Source organism: Venturia canescens, chromosome 11 (assembly GCF_019457755.1).
Source record: "Venturia canescens isolate UGA chromosome 11, ASM1945775v1, whole genome shotgun sequence".
In the NCBI taxonomy this organism is placed as follows: domain Eukaryota; kingdom Metazoa; phylum Arthropoda; class Insecta; order Hymenoptera; family Ichneumonidae; genus Venturia; species Venturia canescens.
Window position 1 is genome coordinate 10993883 of NC_057431.1, and position 21548 is coordinate 11015430.

Consider the following 21548-nt stretch of genomic DNA (forward strand, 5'->3'; position numbering starts at 1 on the left):
CTCGACCTTACGACACCGTCCATGATCACGTCTTCCGGTGGGAGTACTCTAGCTACGAGCGCGTCGCTTCACCTGGCGACACTTTCTACGACTTCATCTTCTGATGCCAATACTCCAGCAACGACCTCGTCTTCCGGTACGACGACGCTAGTCACGACCGCAACACCCGAACTGTCGACAACTTCCACGACTCCGTCATCGACGACAACTACTGCAGGCACGACCCCGTCTTCCGCTAATACTTCCGCAGCCACGACCGCACCTCTCGAACTGACGACATCGCCTACGACCTCGTCTTCCGTTACCACTTTTTCAGGCACAAGTCCAACTCCAGACCTTGCGACACCATCCACGATCACGTCTTCCGGTGGGAGTACCCTAGCTACGAGCGCGTCGCCTGACCTGGCGACACTTTCTACGACTACATCTTCTAATGCGAATACTCCAGCAACGACCTCGTCTTCCGGTACGACGACGCCAGTCACGACAGCAACAGCCGAACTGTCGACAAATTCCACGACTCCGTCCTCGAGGACAACTACTGCAGGCACGACCTCGTCTTCCGCTACTACTTCATCAGCCACGACCGCCCCTCACGAACTGACGACATCGTCTACGACCTCGTCTTCCGTTACCAATTCTTCAGGCACAAGCCCATCAACCGACCTTACGAAACCGTCCATGATCACGTCTTCCGGTGGGAGTACTCTAGCTACGAGCGCGTCGCTTGACCTGGCGACACTTTCTACGACTTCATCTTCTGATGCGAATACTCCAGCAACGACCTCGTCTTCCGGTACGACGACGCCAGTCACGACCGCAACACCCGAACTGTCGACAACTTCCACGACTCCGTCATCGACGACAACTAGTCCAGGCACAACCCCGTCTTCCGCAACTAGTTCCCTAGCCACGACCGCTTCTCTCCACCTGTCGACATCGCCTACGACCTCGTCTTCCGGTACGACTACTCCAGCTGCGACCTCGTCTTCCAGTACGACTACTGCAGCCACGACCGCGACACCCGAGATGTCGACAACTTCGACGACTCCGTCATCGAGGACAACTACTCCAGGCACGATCCCGTCTTCCGCTAATACTTCCGCAGCCACGACCGCCCCTCTCGAACTGACGACATCGTCTGCGACCTCGTCTTCCGTTACCACTTCTTCGGGCACAAGCCCAACTCCCGACCTTGCGACACCATCCACGATCACGTCTTCCGGTGGGAGTACCCTAGCTACGAGCGCGTCGCCTGACCTGGCGACACTTTCTACGACTTCATCTTCTAATGCGAATACTCCAGCAACGACCTCGTTTTCCGGTACGACGACGCCAGTCACTACAGCAACAGCCGAACTGTCGACAAATTCCACGACTCCGTCCTCGAGGACAACTACTGCAGGCACGACCCCGTCTACCGCTACTACTTCCTCGGCCACGACCGCCCCTCACGAACTGACGACGTCGTCTACGACCTCGTCTGCCGTTACCATTTCTTCAGGCACAAGCCCATCACTCGACCTTACGACACCGTCCATGATCACGTCTTCCGGTGGGAGTACTCTAGCTACGAGCGCGTCGCTTGACCTGGCGACACTTTCTACGACTTCATCTTCTGATGCGAATACTCCAGCAACGACCTCGTCTTCCGGTACGACGACGCCAGTCACGACCGCAACACCCGAACTGTCGACAACTTCCACGACTCCGTCATCGACGACAACTAGTCCAGGCACAACCCCGTCTTCCGCAACTAGTTCCCTAGCCACGACCGCTTCTCTCCACCTGTCGACATCGCCTACGACCTCGTCTTCCGGTACGACTACTCCAGCTGCGACCTCGTCTTCCAGTACGACTACTGCAGCCACGACCGCGACACCCGAGATGTCGACAACTTCGACGACTCCGTCATCGAGGACAACTACTCCAGGCACGATCCCGTCTTCCGCTAATACTTCCGCAGCCACGACCGCCCCTCTCGAACTGACGACATCGTCTGCGACCTCGTCTTCCGTTACCACTTCTTCGGGCACAAGCCCAACTCCTGACCTTGCGACACCATCCACGATCACGTCTTCCGGTGGGAGTACCCTAGCTACGAGCGCGTCGCCTGACCTGGCGACACTTTCTACGACTTCATTTTCTAATGCGAATACTCCAGCAACGACCTCGTTTTCCGGTACGACGACGCCTGTCACGACAGCAACAGCCGAACTGTCGACAAATTCCACGACACCGTCCTCGAGGACAACTACTGCAGGCACGACCCCGTCTACCGCTACTACTTCCTCGGCCACGACCGCCCCTCACGAACTGACGACGTCGTCTACGACCTCGTCTGCCGTTACCATTTCTTCAGGCACAAGCCCATCACCCGACCTTACGACACCGTCCATGATCACGTCTTCCGGTGGGAGTACTCTAGCTACGAGCGCGTCGCTTGACCTGGCGACACTTTCTACGACTTCATCTTCTGATGCGAATACTCCAGCAACGACCTCGTCTTCCGGTACGACGACGCTAGTCACGACCGCAACACCCGAACCGTCGACAACTTCCACGACTCCGTCATCGACGACAACTACTGCAGGCACGACCCCGTCTTCCGCTAATCCTTCCGCAGCCACGACCGCCCCTCTCGAACTGACGACATCGTCTGCGACCTCGTCTTCCGTTACCACTTCTTCAGGCACAAGACCAACTCCCGACCTTGCGACACCGTCCATGATCACGTCTTCCGGTGGGCGTACTCTAGCTACGAGCGCGTCGCTTCACCTGGCGACACTTTCTACGACTTCATCTTCTGATGCGAATACTCCAGCAACGACCTCGTTTTCCGGTACGACGACGCCAGTCACGACAGCAACAGCCGAACTGTCGACAACTTCCACGACTCCGTCGTCGGGGACGACTTCTCCAGGCACAACCCCGTCTCCCGCTACTACTTCCTCAGCCACGATTTCGACTCTCGATCTGTCGACATCGACGACTACCTCCTCGCCTTCCGGTACGACTACTCAAGCCACGAACTCGTCTTCCGGTACAACTACTCCTGCAACGACTGCGTTACCTGAATTCTCGCCACCTTCTACGACCTCTTCGTCGAATATGAGTACTCCGGATGAACTCGCGTATGCTGACTCACCGATACTTTCTATGAACTCGTCTTCGGGTACGAATACTTTAGAAAAGTTCGCGTCGAACGACCTTACGACACCTTCCAAGACCGCGTCTTCCGGTACGATTACTCCAGACACGACGTCGTCTTCCGGTACGACTAGTTCAGTCACGACCGCGGCTTCCAATACGACTACTCCAGCCACGTCTTCGTCTTCCGGTACGACTACTCCAGTCACGAACGCGACACCCGAACTGTCGACACCTTCCACGACTCCGTCATCGAGGACAACTACTCCAGGCACGACCCCGTCTACCGCTACTACTTCCTCGGCCACGACCGCCCCTCACGAACTGACGACGTCGTCTACGACCTCGTCTGCCGTTACCAATTCTTCAGGCACAAGCCCATCACTCGACCTTACGACACCGTCCATGATCACGTCTTCCGGTGGGAGTACTCTAGCTACGAGCGCGTCGCTTGACCTGGCGACACTTTCTACGACTTCATCTTCTGATGCCAATACTCCAGCAACGACCTCGTCTTCCGGTACGACGACGCCAGTCACGACCGCAACACCCGAACTGTCGACAACTTCCACGACTCCGTCCTCGAGGACAACTACTGCAGGCACGACCTCGTCTTCCGCTACTACTTCATCAGCCACGACCGCCCCTCACGAACTGACGACATCGTCTGCGACCTCGTCTTCCGTTACCACTTCTTCAGGCACAAGACCAACTCCCGACCTTGCGACACCGTCCACGATCACGTCTTCCGGTAGGAGTACTCTAGCTACGAGCGCGTCGCCTGACCTGACGACACTTTCTACGACTTCATCTTCTGATGTGAATACTTCAGCAACGACCTCGTCTTCCGGTACGACTACTCCAGTCACGACCGCAACACCCGAACACTCGACAACGTCCACGACTCCGTCGTCGGGGACAACTTCTCCAGGCACAACCCCGACTCCCGCTACTACTTCCTCAGCCACGATTTCGACTCTCGATCTGTCGACATCGACTACTACCTCCTCGTCTTCCGGTACGACTATTCAAGCCACGAACTGGTCTTTCGGTACAACTACTCCTGCAACGACTGCGTTACCTGAATTCTCGCCACCTTCTACGACCTCTTCGTCGAATATGAGTACTCCGGATGAACTCGCGTATGCTGACTCACCGATACTTTCTATGAACTCGTCTTCCGGTACGACTACTCCAGCCACGACGTCGTCTTCCGGTACGAGTAGTTCAGTCACGACCGCGTCGTACAATACGACTACTCCAACCACGACTTCTTCTTCCGGCACGACTAGTTCAGTCACGACCGCATCTACCAATACGACTACTACAGCCACTACCCCGTCTTCCGGTACGACTACGCCAGTCACGACCGCGACACCCGAATTGTCGACAACTTCCACGACTCCGTCATCGAGGACAACTACTCCAGGCACGACCCCGTCTTCCGCTACTACTTCCGCAGCCACGACCGCCCCTCTCGAACTGACGACATCGTTTACGACCTCGTCTTCCGTTACCACTTCTTCAGGCACAAGCCCATCACCCGACCTTGCGAAAACGTCAATGATCACGTCTTCCGGTGGGAGTACTCTAGCTACGAGCGCGTCGCTTGACCTGGCGATACTTTCTACGACTTCATCTTCTGATGCCAATACTCCAGCAACGACCTCGTCTTCCGGTACGACGACGCCAGTCACGACAGCAACACCCGAACTGTTGACAAATTCCACGACTCCGTCCTCGAGGACAACTACTCCAGGCACGACCCCGTCTACCGCTACTACTTCCGCAGCCACGACCGCACCTCTCGAACTGACGACATCGTCTACGACCTCGTCTTCCGTTACCACTTCTTCAGGCACAAGCCCAACTCCCGACCTTGCGACACCATCCACGATCACGTCTTCCGGTGGGAGTACCCTAGCTACGAGCGCGTCGCCTGACCTGACGACACTTTCTACGACTTTATCTTCTGATGCGAATACTCCAGCAACGACCTCGTCTTCCGGTACGACAACGCCAGTCACGACAGCAACAGCCGAACTGTCGACAACTTCCACGACTCCGTCGTCGGGGACGACTTCTCCAGGCACAACCCCGTCTCCCGCTACTACTTCCTCAGCCACGATTTCGACTCTCGATCTGTCGACATCGACGACTACCTCCTCGCCTTCCCGTACGACTACTCAAGCCACGAACTCGTCTTCCGGTACAACTACTCCTGCAACGACTGCGTTACCTGAATTCTCGCCACCTTCTACGACCTCTTCGTCGAATATGAGTACTCCGGATGAACTCGGGTATGCTGACTCACCGATACTTTCTATGAACTCGTCTTCCGGTACGACTACTCCAGCCACGACGTCGTCTTCCGGTACGAGTAGTTCAGTCACGACCGCGTCGTACAATACGACTACTCCAACCACGACTTCTTCTTCCGGCACGACTAGTTCAGTCACGACCGCATCTTCCAATACGACTACTACAGCCACTACCCCGTCTTCCGGTACGACTACGCCAGTCACGAACGCGACACCCGAACTGTCGACAACTTCCACGACTCCTCACGAACTGACGACGTCGTCTACGACCTCGTCTGCCGTTACCAATTCTTCAGGCACAAGCCCATCACTCGACCTTACGACACCGTCCATGATCACGTCTTCCGGTGGGAGTACTCTAGCTACGAGCGCGTTGCTTCACCTGGCGACACTTTCTACGACTTCATCTTCTGATGCCAATACTCCAGCAACGACCTCGTCTTCCGGTACGACGACGCCCGTCACGACAGCTACACCCGAACTGTTGACAAATTCCACGACTCCGTCCTCGAGGACAACTACTGCAGGCACGACCCCGTCTTCCGCTACTACTTCCTCAGCCACGACCTCCCCTCACGAACTGACGACATCGTCTACGACCGCGTCTTCCGTTACCATTTCTTCAGGCACAAGCCCATCACCCGACCTTACGACACCGTCCATGATCACGTCTTCCGGTGGGAGTACTCTAGCTACGAGCGCGTCGCTTGACCTGGCGACACTTTCTACGACTTCATCTTCTGATGCCAATACTCCAGCAACGACCTCGTCTTCCGGTACGACGACGCTAGTCACGACCGCAACACCCGAACTGTCGACAACTTCCACGACTCCGTCATCGACGACAACTACTGCAGGCACGACCCCGTCTTCCGCTAATACTTCCGCAGCCACGACCGCACCTCTCGAACTGACGACATCGCCTACGACCTCGTCTTCCGTTACCACTTTTTCAGGCACAAGTCCAACTCCAGACCTTGCGACACCATCCACGATCACGTCTTCCGGTGGGAGTACCCTAGCTACGAGCGCGTCGCCTGACCTGGCGACACTTTCTACGACTTCATCTTCTAATGCGAATACTCCAGCAACGACCTCGTTTTCCGGTACGACGACGCCAGTCACGACAGCAACAGCCGAACTGTCGACAAATTCCACGACTCCGTCCTCGAGGACAACTACTGCAGGCACGACCTCGTCTTCCGCTACTACTTCATCAGCCACGACCGCCCCTCACGAACTGACGACATCGTCTACGACCTCGTCTTCCGTTACCAATTCTTCAGACACAAGCCCATCACCCGACCTTACGAAACCGTCCATGAACACGTCTTCCGGTGGGAGTACTCTAGCAACGAGCGCGTTGCTTGACCTGGCGACACTTTCTACGACTTCATCTTCTGTTGCCAATACTCCAGCAACGACCTCGTCTTCCGGTACGACGACGCTAGTCACGACCGCAACACCCGAACTGTCGACAACTTCCACGACTCCGTCATCGACGACAACTACTGCAGGCACGACCCCGTCTTCCGCTAATCCTTCCGCAGCCACGACCGCCCCTCTCGAACTGACGACATCGTCTGCGACCTCGTCTTCCGTTACCACTTTTTCAGGCACAAGTCCAACTCCAGACCTTGCGACACCATCCACGATCACGTCTTCCGGTGGGAGTACCCTAGCTACGAGCGCGTCGCCTGACCTGGCGACACATTCTACGACTTCATCTTCTAATGCGAATACTCCAGCAACGACCTCGTTTTCCGGTACGACGACGCCAGTCACGACAGCAACAGCCGAACTGTCGACAACTTCCACGACTCCGTCGTCGGGGACAACTTCTCCAGGCACAACCCCGTCTCCCGCTACTACTTCCTCATCCACGATTTCGACTCTCGATCTGTCGACATCGACTACTACCTCGTCTCCCGGTACGACCACTTCAGCTGCGACCTCGTCTTTCAGTACAACTACTCCAGCAACGACTGCGTTACCCGAATTATCGCCACCTTCTACGACCTCTTCGTCGAATATGAGTACTCCGGATGAACTCGCGTATGCTGACTCACCGATACTTTCTACGAACTCGTCATCGGGTACGAATACTTCAGAAAGGTTCGCGTCGCCCGACCTTACGACACCTTCCAAGACTGCGTCTTCCGGTACGATTACTCCAGGCACGACGGCGTCTCCCGGTACGACTAGTTCAGTCACGACAGCAACACCCGACCTGTCGACAACTTCCACGACTCCGTCATCGAGGACAACTATTCCAGGCACAACCCTGTCTTCCGCTACTACTTCCCTAGCCACGACCGTTTCTCTCGACCTGTCGACATCGTCTACGACCTCGTCCTCCGTTACCACTTCTTCAGGCACAAGCCCTTCATCCGACCTTGCGACTCCGTCCACGATCACGTCTTCCGGTGGAAGTACTTTAGCTTCGAGCGCGTCGCCTGACCTGACGACAGTTTCTAGGACTTCATCTTCTGATGCGAATACTCCAGCCCCGACCTCGTCTTCCGGTACTACGAAGCCAGTCACGACAGCAACACCCGAACTGTCGACAACTTCCACGACTCCGTCCTCGAGGACAACTACTCCAGGCACGACCCCGTCTTCCGCTACTACTTCCTCAGCCACGACCCCCCCTCTCGAAATGTCAACATCGTCCACGACCTCGTCTTCCGGTACGACAACTCCAGCCTCGTCCTCGTTCTCGGATACGATTTCTTCAACCACGACACAGTCACCGGACGCGGCTCCACCATCCACGATCTCGTCTTCGGGTAGTACTACCCCCGCTGCCACCGCATCGCTTGAACTCACGAAACTTTCTACGAGCTCATCTTTTGATATGATTACTCCAGCCACGACTTCGTCTTCCGGTACGCTTACTCCAGCCACGACTGCGACACTCGAACTGTCTACAAATTCCACGACTCCGTCGTCGGGGACAACTTCTCCAGGCTCAACCCCGTCTCCCGCTGCTACTTCCTCAGCTACGATTTCGTCTCTCGACCTGTCGTTATCGTCTACGACCTCGTCTCCCGGTACGACCACTCCAGCTGCGACCTCGTCTTCCAGTACGACTACTCCAGCCACGACGTCGTCTTCCGGTACGAGTAGTTCAGTCACGACCGCGTCTTCCAATACGACTACTCCAGCCACGACCTCGTCTTCCGGTACAACTACTCCAGCAACGACTGCGTTACCCAAATTCTCGCCACCTTCTACGACCTCTTCGTCGAATATGAGTACTCCGGATGAACTCGCGTATGCTGACTCACCGATACTTTCTACGAACTCATCTTCGGGTACGAATACTTTAGAAGGGTTCGCGTCGCCCGACCTTACGACACCTTCCAAGACGGCGTCTGCCGGTACGACTACTCCAGCCACGACTTCGTCTTCCGGTACGACAAGTTCAGTCACGACCGCGTCTTCCAATACGGCTACTCCAACCACGACTTCTTCTTCCGGTACGACTAGTTCAGTCACGACCGCGTCTTCCAATACGACTACTCCAGCCACTACCTCGTTTTCCGGTACGACTACTCCAGCCACGACCGCGACCCCCGAATTGTCGACAATTTTTACGACCTCGTTGTCGGGGACAACTACTCCAGGCACAACCCCGTCTTCCGCTACTACTTCCCCAGCCACGACCGCGCCTCTCGACTTGTCGACATCGTCTATAACCTTGTCTTCCGTTACCACTCCTTCAGACACAACCCTTTCACCCGACCTGTCGACACCGGCCACGATCACGTCTTCCGGTGTAAGTACTCTAGCTTCGAGCGCGTCACCTGACCTGACGACACATTCTACGACCTCTTCTTATGATACGAATACTCCAGCAACGACCTCGTCTTCCGGTACGACTTCTTCAGTCTCGACCGCGTTGCCCGACCTAACGACACCTTCTAAGAACTCTTCTTCCGGTACAACTACTCCAGCTAAAACCGCGTCGCCCGAGCTAACCACACCTTCTAAGAACTCTTCTTCCGGTACAACTACTCCAGTTACGACCGCGTCGCCCGACCTGATGACACCTTCTACGAAATAGTCTTCCTGTACAACTACACCCGATACAACTGCAACATTCGACCTGACGCCATCTTCTACGTTCTTTTCTTCCGTTACGACCAGTCTCCCCACGTATTCGTCCTCCGGTACGACCAGTCTCCCCACGTACTCGTCCTCCGGTACGACTGCTCCAGCCACGACCGCGTCACCCGACCTGACGACTTCTTTCACGACCTCGTCTTCCGGTACAACTACTCCAGGCTCTACCGTGTCTTCCGCTACTACTGTCTCAGCTACGACTGCGTCTCTCGACCTGACGACCTCTTCTATGAACTCGTCTTACGTTACCACTTCTTCAGGCACGACCGCATCACCCGGACAGACAACACCTTCCACGACCTCGTCTTCCAGTACTACAACTCCATCCTCGACTGCGTCATTCGACCCGGCGACACCTTCTAAGACCTCGTCTTCCAATCCGACAACCCCAGCAACGACCTCACTTTCCGGTACGACTTCTCCAGCCACGACTGTGTTACCCGACCTGGCGACACCTTCCACGACCTCTTCGTTCGGTACGATTACTGCACATACAACCGTTTCAGCCAACGTAACGACACCTTACACCGACCTGTCTTTGGGTCCGAGTTCTTCAGGCACGACCGCGTCTCCCGTTGGGTAAACGCCAACGACGATTACATCGCCAGACCTATCGACCCTTTCTACGACCCCGTTTTCGGGTATGACTACTCTAGCCAGGACCGCTTCTCCCCACGTGACTACACCTTCTGCGACCCTGTCTTCGGCTTCTAGTACTCCAGCCACACCCACTTCGCCAAGCCTGACAACTCGTCCTTTGACTTCATCTCCGGGCACGAGTACTCCAGCGTCACTTATGATGGCGTCACCCGACCTCTAGATACCTTCAACGAATCCGCCTTCGGGCACGAGTACTCCATCCATGCTCGTGTCGCCCTGTCCAACAGCGTCAGCTACGATGCTGTCATCCGATCTGAAGGCACTTTTTACGACTCTGCCTTTGATACGAGTTCATTAGAGACGATCGCATTACCAGGTTCGAAAACGCCAGCTACCATTGCATCGCCCGATTTGACGACATCATCTACGACCTTTCCGTCTGGTACGAGTACTTCAGCCACGATCGCGTTGCCAGGTACGACTCCGTCTGTGCGTTTTCCAACTTCAGCCACGGCTGCGTCCACGAAGCCTCCGTCTTCAACAGCTGATCGTGATTCATTGACTCTACTTGTCGCTGCAGGCGTCTTGCCATTGTAAAGACTGCCTTGCTGCTGCTTCATATAGGATTTTAATCTGCCTATAGTTGTGTATCTATGTTACCTACTACCCCCGTCAAATCGTATTTTGTAATTATCTGTCAAGTTTCTTATATACACTTTTACATCCAAGCCTATGTCATGCAATCATGTATCTATTACTTTATATTTTCGTGTTTCTCCTCCTTTCTGAAGTCTAACCTGTTTTGGAAAAGTTTTATATAAAGCTTATTAACGTACAAGTGCCTTTGAGATATTTAATGGGGATAATAAAATCGAGATATTTATTAATTAACTGCTGATCAAGGAATTTGATCATACTATTATTCGCTTCTACTTTACTGATTTTATTTAACAATATTTTTTTTTTGGAGAAGTTTTTTCTATTTACCCCATTTTCCATTGCATTGGATTACATGTTTCGTTCTGTGGTTTTCTCTGGTATCATTTAAAGTTTACGGAACCTCACGCCAGTTCGATAAAGTATTCTGTTGAGACACGAACGAGATCATGCGGCCGAGAGAAAAAGAAACACTTCACACAGTAGAGTGAGAGAGCGCAAAGCCTCTCACGCGCCGACTCATAATACTTACAGTCGATCACGCGGTGCGACAGCACCTCCCGGGCGTTTCCCCGATTTATACGCGTGCGAACACTGCTCGTTCAGACAACTGCCACGAGGCGACCTTCTCAACCTCTACTTCACATCAGCCTTGTGTCACCCAAAAGAGTATTTAAGCAGCAAGAATCTACATAAAATTCCATTCAAATCGAACTCTCTTTCGACAGTAGTACTTTCAACATTACTCCCTCATAATTCCTTTTCTCTCGCTTGCTTAAGAACTATCATCACGATAGCGGATTCAACAGTCGGACCGGAGCGTCCGAAGTGGAAGCTCATCCCGATCTCGGGGCTGTCGTTCCGGCTCACTCGTCCACCCAGGACTACGCTCAAGCCTTTCAACGACTGATTCCGACCCTGGACCTCGCCATCATTTGGAGGAGTACTGCACTGCATATCTCCGCTGCCTGATTCGGCACGAGTCTTGACCAGCATTGGCACTCAATCGAGATCAGTGAGCCGAGTCCATCGAGGGCTGCAAGTGGACATTTGCTCGTACAGCGACTGGGAGCCCGCTTCCACCACAGCAAGAGCTCCTTCCCGAGCTACCTCTCTTCTGGCTCCTGAGCCACTCACATCAATAAATTATTTGATTATTATAATAAATTATTATATAACTACATTATCAAAGAGGGTACTCCACCTTGCCCGATTCCGGCTATCTCTCTTGATGGATCGAAGTGGCCTTCCCCCTGCTATTGTGGCGAGAACGCCTTATTGTAACCGATCCTTTAGATCAAAATAATAACTTTATGAATAAATAAGGTCACCTCCTCGAAATTTTAACAAAAAATGCTGAAAATAGAAATTGGCAAATTGATTCCTCAAGATGGTCAAGATGCACGATGCTCAAGCTGCATGATGCTCAAAGTTTACTCTATGAGGTGCTTAATTTGTCATTTTGGCTTCCTCATTGTTTTTGCACGGAGTCTGGTGTAGGTGGCGGAAATAATAAGTAAGCCGGAGAGTAGAGGAAAAATGAATGAATGATTTATTGGTGATAACTTCCCGATGAGATTGTACAAAATTAGTGCGTGTGAGCCCGCCAAGTTAGCCCGCAGTGCGAAGAACAAGTGAGGAGATGAGCTGACCCGGTGTTCATCACGCACGTGCGTGACGAACAAGATGGACGACCGAAGCGTGCATGCCGATGGTGAGCTCGAAAACCCCTGGTTATGTGCGATAAAACCATAGCAATGTCCCGAAGTCATATTCCGAATGCGGAGAACCGTGCTGAGGTTAATTTAGCCCGAAATGAGATGTAAAACTCTCGCCATTGATACCGAAAATGTGAAGATGTGGTTTGCGAATGAATCGATGCGAGTGCACGCTTTGGTGCCCGGATCGAGACTGCCTAATCAATCATAGAGATCGATGAAGACGCCAAGCGCGCGTGCGCGGTGCGTTTCCCTTGTCCCGTGTTAATTAATGCTCAGGGGGTGGCGACCTCCTCGTGAACACTCATAGAGGAAGCTTTGGTAATTATGCAGTTTGGCTACTTTTCCGAAAATCAATGGAATTTTTTTTTTCTTCTCGAAGTTATTGATTGGACTATAGTAAGTGATATTTCATCGGGAGAGGCTAACATTTTCCATAAAAACCATTAGTTATGGGGTTTTGAAGTTGTTGGAAAAATGCGGGGATTTGGCGTATATCAGACTATTTAGGAGTTTACATTAGAGCACACACGTGTGTGTGTGTGTGCGTGCGTGCGTACGTGCGTGCGTGTGCGTGTGCGTGTGTGTGTCCTTGCGCGTGGGTGTGTGTCCTGTCCTGTTGTGAACTCTAAAATATTCAAATATACCATATCTCATCATATTTTTCCAATAACTTCAAAATCCCATAACACATGGTTTTTATAGAAATTGTTAACCTCCCCCGACGAAATATCATCAATGGTAACTAATCGAAGCCGTCCATGCTAAAAAAAAAATTTCTTCCGTTGATTTTCGGAAAAGTAGCCAACTGCATAATTACCGAAGCTTTTAGCATTGTTCTATAAGCTTAAGATAGCAATTTCTTACTTTTTTTTTTTTAATAAAATTTTAACTTATCTATCGTCTTTTAACTTTTCCAAATTTCAAAAACATATATCAGCTCTATGATTTTTTCTTTAAATTTGTATAATTCAATTTTGAAAAGGTTTATTACATATTCGCGTATATAAGAGTGCGGCAGGGCTCGCGCTGACTTTTCTTTTACACTCTCGTTTTTTCGTTTAATACTTGGCGTCGAGCCGCTACCGCGTCTCTTTTATAATGTTTAATATTTTCTGGTTCAATGTGAACGTGCTTAAAAAATGTCTTACAATTTTTTAAAATAATATTGATAAGACGTGTTTTCCTTTGTGTATTACTGTGTGTATTCGTTTACTGTAAAATTGAAACGCACATAACTTTGTTTTCATATTTCAGTTTTCAAGAGATGTTAATCTTTACAATTTCTCGAATCTCTGCATTTTTTTTAAATATAAAATAAAGCTAAAACAATAAAACAAAAAATAAAACAAAGCTGACTCAAGCCTTGCCATATTCTTATTCATGTCAAGAACCGCTATAGCGGCTCGTAGCCAAGTTTTCTTAAAAAAGCCAGCTCGCTCAGGCTAATGTTTGAGAGATATCCAAAAAAACAAAAAAAAATCTGTTTTTGTGATAATGTCAGATTAAGCCACCCACTCAAGATGAAGAAACTAAAACTGACTTTATATTACTCCAGAAGTTTAGTTGCTGTTTGATTGTTGATCTGTCACTATCATGTCCGCTATTGTGAATAACGTATTGTCATTAACTTGTCTATCAACCCAATGAACGTAATAAGACTGTTGCTTCTTACATTTGACGTAATGAACATTCCTGACAGTCCTGTTAACAATAATGAAGTGGAATTGAAAGAAAGTTTCGAGAGAATTCTGAAGGTTTCTATGGCAGAGTTCAATCAGTTAGAAATCGTGAAAGATACGACATATTAGATTTTCAAGAACCGTTTAAAGATGATATTGAATGGGGTCTTAGAGAATCTCCATTAAGCCTTGAAATGTGTACTGACGATGAAGAAGATTTGAGCCATGAGTACAAACAAAAAGCGGTAGAATTTTGGAGAAGTGCTAAAACGAAACGAAATAGGAAAATAGAAACAGTACAAAAGAGTTTCAAACTTGTCAAGTCGGCACGCCAGTTGAGACGCTGGGCTCCTCAACTGAATAAAGGTGGTACTTACAAGGAGAAATTGTCGCGTATTTCTGAATATACAATTAATAATTTCAAAAGCGCCATAGACGCAGGGCTCATTGTGCACGATATCGATCTGCAAAAGTGGGCGTTACAGGCTAAAAAATTAATCGGACACGAAGATGTGCGTTTCAGCGCATCCCCAACATAGATTAAAAAATTTAAAAAGGTGATTTGATAGGAGAAAAGTCTCAAGTATCGAAGAAATTGGGAATTCGTCGGCCAAAAGTCACGAATATTCGATGATTCGTGATTTTATTGCATATAAGTCTTCATTACTGAACGATTTTGGAATTCGTTGGTGAAAAATCATGAATATTCGATGATTCATGATTTGATTGGTAAAAAGTCTCCAGTACTGAGCGATTTGAGAATTCATTGGCGAAAAGTCATGAATAATCGAATATTCATGACTTAATGATTTCATAAAATATTACCGAAAAATTTATATGCGCAGAGTGTGAAAATACGAACAAGGATTTAAGGAGGAGAGAATGAGATTTCATTTTTTTTTCATTTTCATTTATATATGTACTATGAGCCAAAAAAGCGATAGAGAGAGAGATTGATTGATTTATATTATATATTTAGCTTTCTCAGCTATTCAGATGACGTTGAAATTCGCAACCATGGACTCCAACGAAATCGTTAAAAAAAAAACTTGATTCTTATCTTTTTCATTTCATGAACCAGCCAAAGATGTCCAAAAACTAGGACAAACAAAATCAAAAGAAAAAAAAAACTGGCGGAAGTCACCCGTACCGGGGGTGAAAATTTTTATGAATTTTTTTACCAGGGTTGATTGAGAATTCTCATCTTTTTTACTTGAAAGATCGGTCAGGGGTTCCCAGTAGTAATATCAATAAAATTGCGGACAAAAAAATTGCCGGAAGTCACCCTTACCAGCGGCGAAAATTTGTACGAATTTTTTTACCAGGGTTGATTTGGGATTCTCATCTCTTTTATTTCATAGATCGACTAGGGGTGTCCAGGAGTAATATCAAAGCCTGCAATACAGCATGAATGCTGTAAAAAAACTAGAGACAAGTATATTTATGCCCTAAGGGCAGTCACCGGTAAAATCATGGAAATCAATGTTTGTAAGACTTTTAATTCAAGAAACAAAACGTTGTTAAGTAAATGCAGAAGTTGCCAAGCATATCGTATTACAAAAAAAGAAAAATTGTACGCAAAAACCTACAACCACAAAAAATTCAAAGAAAAAACGTTGGAAAAGGAAATTGCGACCAAAAAAATGAAAATCACAAAAATGAAAAAATGATGACAAACGAAAAAAAAATGATAAACCACTAAATTGAAAGAAATAGTATATTACACACCTAGGGAGGGAAAGTAGACTACTTCAAACCGCAGGTAGAATTGTCACCCTCGCCTTACGCTCGGGTGATAAGCACGCGGTTTGAAGTGGGCTAATTTCACTCCCGTGGAGCGTATACTATTTTTCACTATATATGCAGCGAAAATACAACCTTCCGATTTAAAATTTGGCCGTTGTACTTAGCGTTTTACTCAACTATCGAATTCGTGAATACAGGTAAATTAGATAATATTAACTAGAAAAAAAACACCAAGTACAACGGCAAAATTTTTTTTGTTTCAATTTAGTGTTTTATAATTTTTTTTCGTTTGTCATTTTTTATTAATTTTTGTGATTTTAATTTTTTTTGGTCGCAATTTCCTTTTGTAACGTTTTTTCTTTGTATTTTTTGTGCTTGTAATTTTTTGCGTACAATTTTTCTTCTTTTCTTTTTTTTTTCGTAATACGATGTGCTTGGCAACTTCTGCATTTATTTGACAACGTTTTGTTTCTTGAATTAAAAGTCTTACAAACATTGATTTCCATGATTTTATCGGTGACTGCCCTTAGGGCATAAATGTACTTGTCTCTAGTTTTTTTACAGCATTCATGCTGTCTTGCAGGTTTTGATATTACTCTTGGACACCCCTGGTCGATCTATGAAATAAAAGAGATGAGAATCCCAAATCAACCCTGGTAAAAAAATTTGTACAAATTTTTACCCCTGGTAAGGGTGACTTCCGACAATTTTTTATTTCCGCAATTTTATTGATATTACTACTGGGAACCCCTGGCCGATCTTTCAAGTAAAAAAAATGAGAATCCTCAAAAAACCGGGGTAAAATAATTCGTAAAAAATTTCACCCCCTGTAAGGGTGACTTCCGGCAATTTTTTTTTGTTCGCAATTTTTTCGATATTACTCCTGGACACCCTTGGTCAATCTATGAAATAAAAGAGATGAGAATCCTAAATCAACCCTGGTAAAAAACCTCGTAAAAATTTTCACTCCCCTCGCGCCAATGTATTTTTGTTCGCAATTTTTTTAGTATCACTGCTGGACTACTCTGACCGATCTATGAAATAAAAAAAATGAGAATCCTCAAACAACCATGGTAAAATAATTCATAAAAATGTTCACTCCCTGTAAGGGTGACTTCGGCCGGTTTTTTTTTCTTTTAATTTTGTTTGGCCCAGTTTTTGGACATCTTTTGCCGGTTCATGAAATAAAAAAGATAAGAATCAAGTTTTTTTTTTATTTTAACGATTTCGTTGCAATCCAACGGTGCGAACTTCAACGTCATTCCTGATTTTGCGATTCTAATGACCCAAGAATCTCATTGCCAGTTTCCGCTCATTTGAAGCCCCTGGCTCAACGAATGGTTCTGTACATATATCAGTTGAGATTTCACAGGATCTGGACAAGCCAGACTTTGAGCGATACGAGACTCCGTAAAACCGTGTTGGCCAAAGAGTTATCAGAAAATTGTGCACCGTTTCCACTTTAATCTAAAAAATCGGATTGAAACTTGAATACCTCAAAAATAAATTGGCTGTAGAATTTTTATTGAAATTTCGTCTTCCTTTTTATTATACTTATTCAACTTAACGAGTTTATTCTTGTGGTTTATATTCTAATTGAGGATGATATTAAAAATTTAATGATTAATTAAAAATGATGAGAATGAGAAAATTTTTTAATTATCTTTATTCAGCAAAAAAATTTTTGCTGGTCCGTAACCGGTAACAAGTTCTGACACTTCAGGAACCCGTGAGCTTAGACCATTGCGACAGTCATCAAAATTTGAATGAACTGAAAAATGAGACAATCATTCTTCAGGTAAAAAAACATTTAAAAAATTCCCGACTGAAAAACCGTCAAGCGCGTATTGAAAATAAAATGAAGTCAAGAAAAAAAATGAATGTTAGAAAAAACAACATTGTAAAAAAGATATGCGTTTCCAGAAAATGATTTATCTTCAAATTTATTTTCTTAAGAAAATAGCAGTAAACTTTTAAAAAACTAAAATAAAATAGATGAAATATAATTAACCCTTAAAATACACACTGGATCGTTTTGACCCATACGTTTTTCTTTCACCGTTTATACCACGAAATACATGCTCCACTTTAGGCCAATATTTTGGCATTAAATTTTTATTTTTTCGAAAAAACCAATTGCAGCCATAAAATATGGATACTTAACTACAAAAAAGGTCTCTACAAAAAAAATGCATATTTACGGAGATATAACGATGCGAAAACGCCATGGGTCACATTGACCCAGTATGCACGGATAAGTTGACGGCAGAGGTGTGCACTTTAAGGGTTAAGATAGATAAGAAACCATTTAATTGTTAAGTACAGCTTCCTCGAGATTCGATTTTGGATGATTGGATGATTCGAAGTTGGATGATTGTACAAAGAATGAAGGTGATATAATAAAAAAAATGTAATCTCACAAAAAACTAAAATACATTATAAACATAATGGAATTTAATATTTGTCGGGAGATGTTTCTAGTTCTTGCTTAATGATTTGATTAGAGACTTCTCCCGACGAAAATTAAATCCATTATGTTTATAAATATATTTTAGTTTTTGTGTCATATACGACCTGTCGCCCGGGACCCGGTGCATTGTCCCGACGAATGTTAAGAGTTTTGTCAACTGGCGGAAATGGGGCGAGAGAGTGAAAGAGAGAAAAGTGGCCGCATCTTTGGGAGGGTCCTCGGCAAAATCGAGCACAATAGCAGGTTCACGAGCAGGCGCGGCGATGTATCCTGAGCTACTTTGACTGAGGCTGATACAAACTGGAGGTCTCGTCTTGTGGCGTGAATGCCGAGTAAACGACCTCCATTCACGGCTTCCCGAGAGAATGAAAAAAAGAGAAATAGCATCGCTCACTATACTCATTGAGCGTTTGTGATCTCGGGTGGCCACGAGCTCGCGGCGAGCAGTTGCACTCCCCGAAGCTTTCAACTGCGCACGCAAATACGTGCGAGTGAGAAATTCGTCGTTGGAATACTCTCTCGAGGCTCTTGTAAAACGGAATGTCGTGTGATTTTGAAGGGAAGGAAACGTCTCTGGTATTCATTTGAACGACACAGAAAGCTGGCCACCGGAGCTTCATTACGTCGCATACACACTCAGCTGCGAAGAAGATCCGCCGTGGACACAGAAGGATCCTCCTACCACGTTGTCTCAATGACAGGGGAAGTTTCTACTGTACATTAGCCACAGCAGACCCGAACCTGCCATGACTGCTACGGAGAGACGGCTCCGGAGACATTTTGTCCGGCGAATATTCAATGCGGGTCCGTTTAATACGGAACACGACTGACACACGAGCCACCGGTCAGACGTCATTTACTTTCTCTCTGCGTCTCTCCCTACACATAGCTCTCCTAACTTACGCGTTCTATGACTAACCAGTTGTGTGATTGTTGCACGCGATCGTTACTAAACGTATTGAGCTTTTTTTACTTGGAGAATTTCTAACCAAAGAGATTGGTCAAGTCCTTTCGATGCCATGCCACACAATTAATTCCTAGAGAAGAATGCACCTGATTATTCTGAAATTTGCAACGTTAGAGTCCGACGAAATTAAGGAAAAATAAGTTTGTTATTCTTCTATTTTTCAATGCACGAATCCTTTGAATATGTTGAAAAACTACGAACTGCAAATTAGGGCGGGAAAATCAATGGATAATTATCCTTTTTTCGTTCACTTCGTCGGACTCCGACTCCAAACTTCAGCATTATTCTTTCTCGTGCTATGCACATTTTATTGGGAAATCGAGTCATGTTCTGAGTAAAATCATGAACATCGTTATTACAATTCGACCCTGTCTTTGAAATTCTTAAATAATGAAAGGAACTGAAATCTCCGGAACTGTTTACTTTGGGCAAAGATTAAAAATCTCTTCTTCTCTTCCAGAATCCTTTTGAAGCTGCGGAGATATTCGGAGTTTCCATTGCAGAATCTGCACACTGCGGGCTTGTCAATTCTATGTTCGATCATTATTCTGATTCTATTTTCCAATATCCCTGAGTTTTTTCGTCTATTTTCCAACACTATTATTTCAACATCGATCTGTATTATGAAAAAAGAGTTTTTTCTTTGTGCAAGCATGAATGACTGTTCCGGGACCTGCGTGGTCCCCTTCGTTCGAGCATTTTGTAGCACGATGACCTACTTAAGTATCTCCGTAGACACATACGCGACAAAATCGTGATTAAAATATATGTAGAAAACGTGAGAATAAAAGATGAACGATTGAAGAATGAGGAAACTCGGCCTGGGATCGCGGGTCGAACGTAAAAAAAAGAGAACCGCCGCCACGTTCGATGAACGGTTGGCTGTTTGCAGTAAACACACACAAGAGTGTCTCGCGGTTAGTCCTGCGATATGTTGGTCCGCTCCTCATTTAGGATCCTGCGCAGATCTACCATGTGGTTGGGGCTTCATTAGATTCACTTCTGGTCGTTCTAGAATCGTTCTGTTTCGTTAATTAACGTTGAACTTTGTGTGCGTGTGTGTGTACGAGTGTGCGACGGTGGCACAGCCCGACTAGCCAGGATCGAGGCTCCCTTTCTTTCGCTCGCCAATGTTAATTGATGCTGGTTGGGGTTGGTGAAACCTGGGGCAGGTTGTCGGTAGGCGTGTCTCCCACGTGCTGTTGATCCTGCGCACGCCACTCGCATATACTCCACCGCGAGAACAGGCTCCGCTATGAAGCTTTTTCCTTTATTTTATATGCTACACATGCAGAGCTCTCCTCACTGAAACAGTCTTCTTTATCCTTCGGAACTTCCAGCTCGACTCTCAATGCCCCTTTTTGCTACTTTACATAGTAATCTACAGAGCTGCCGAGGCGGTGTCGGTGCCTTAATGAATTAAAGCGAATAACTCGAAGCCTTTGAACCCCACCAGCTACTACTCAATGAGAAGGAACGAATGTGTGACGAAACGACTCGATTGCCACGCCCTTCCACCCATCAACGATTTACGATTAATAAAAAACACTAGATTATTATTCACTTTCTTGGAATCGCACGTACCGACACGACCAATCAACATTTTATCTACCGTTTTTTCATAATACTCCACGTGAAATCTTTGAACTCTTCATTCTCTTAACTTATTAAATGGACCGTGTAATCCCGCGCTGTGTGGCACTGATTAGAATATTCGCTAGCTAGATATCGAATCGGGAACGATCAAATTATTAATAATAAAAATTTTATTATGTAACTTATTTTATGCTAGAATTAACCCTTAAAATGATCATTATATTTTCATATCGTGGAATGGGAATGGCTTAATTATTATCCGTGATGAATCGTTTCTCTTTCGAGACATAACAAATTTGTTGTATCAATTTTGCCTTGAATGAAAGGAATTTTTTCTTGCACTTTTTGTTTAGAGATTTCAACAAATTTCGTCTATACTAACTTCTTGTAAATATTTATACGAATTATTGTAGATGTGTTATCTATTTTTTTTTCGTTATAATAATGACAAATATTCGCCAGAACAAAATAATTCATTTGAGCATAATTTTCATTCTTTCGAATTTACTTTTC

At 47.0% G+C, this 21548-nt stretch overlaps 1 protein-coding gene across 1 annotated transcript in view; it reads right to left on the bottom strand.

Moving 5' to 3' along the window:
* LOC122417741 (uncharacterized) overlaps positions 1 to 9925 on the bottom strand; it is a 36773-nt gene extending 26848 nt beyond the window's left edge. Inside the window, exons 1-15 of the mRNA XM_043431539.1 lie at positions 9918 to 9925; positions 9385 to 9813; positions 6709 to 9285; positions 6049 to 6612; positions 5854 to 5952; positions 5390 to 5691; positions 4232 to 5332; positions 3806 to 4174; positions 3476 to 3745; positions 3074 to 3412; positions 2779 to 3016; positions 2314 to 2712; positions 1456 to 2217; positions 598 to 1359; positions 73 to 501 (exon numbers count right to left, since the gene is read on the bottom strand). Coding sequence (XP_043287474.1) covers positions 73 to 501; positions 598 to 1359; positions 1456 to 2217; positions 2314 to 2712; positions 2779 to 3016; positions 3074 to 3412; positions 3476 to 3745; positions 3806 to 4174; positions 4232 to 5332; positions 5390 to 5691; positions 5854 to 5952; positions 6049 to 6612; positions 6709 to 9285; positions 9385 to 9813; positions 9918 to 9925 — 8648 coding nt within the window. The remainder of the gene's footprint in view (positions 1 to 72; positions 502 to 597; positions 1360 to 1455; positions 2218 to 2313; positions 2713 to 2778; positions 3017 to 3073; positions 3413 to 3475; positions 3746 to 3805; positions 4175 to 4231; positions 5333 to 5389; positions 5692 to 5853; positions 5953 to 6048; positions 6613 to 6708; positions 9286 to 9384; positions 9814 to 9917) is intronic.
* Positions 9926 to 21548: the final 11623 nt, after the last annotated feature.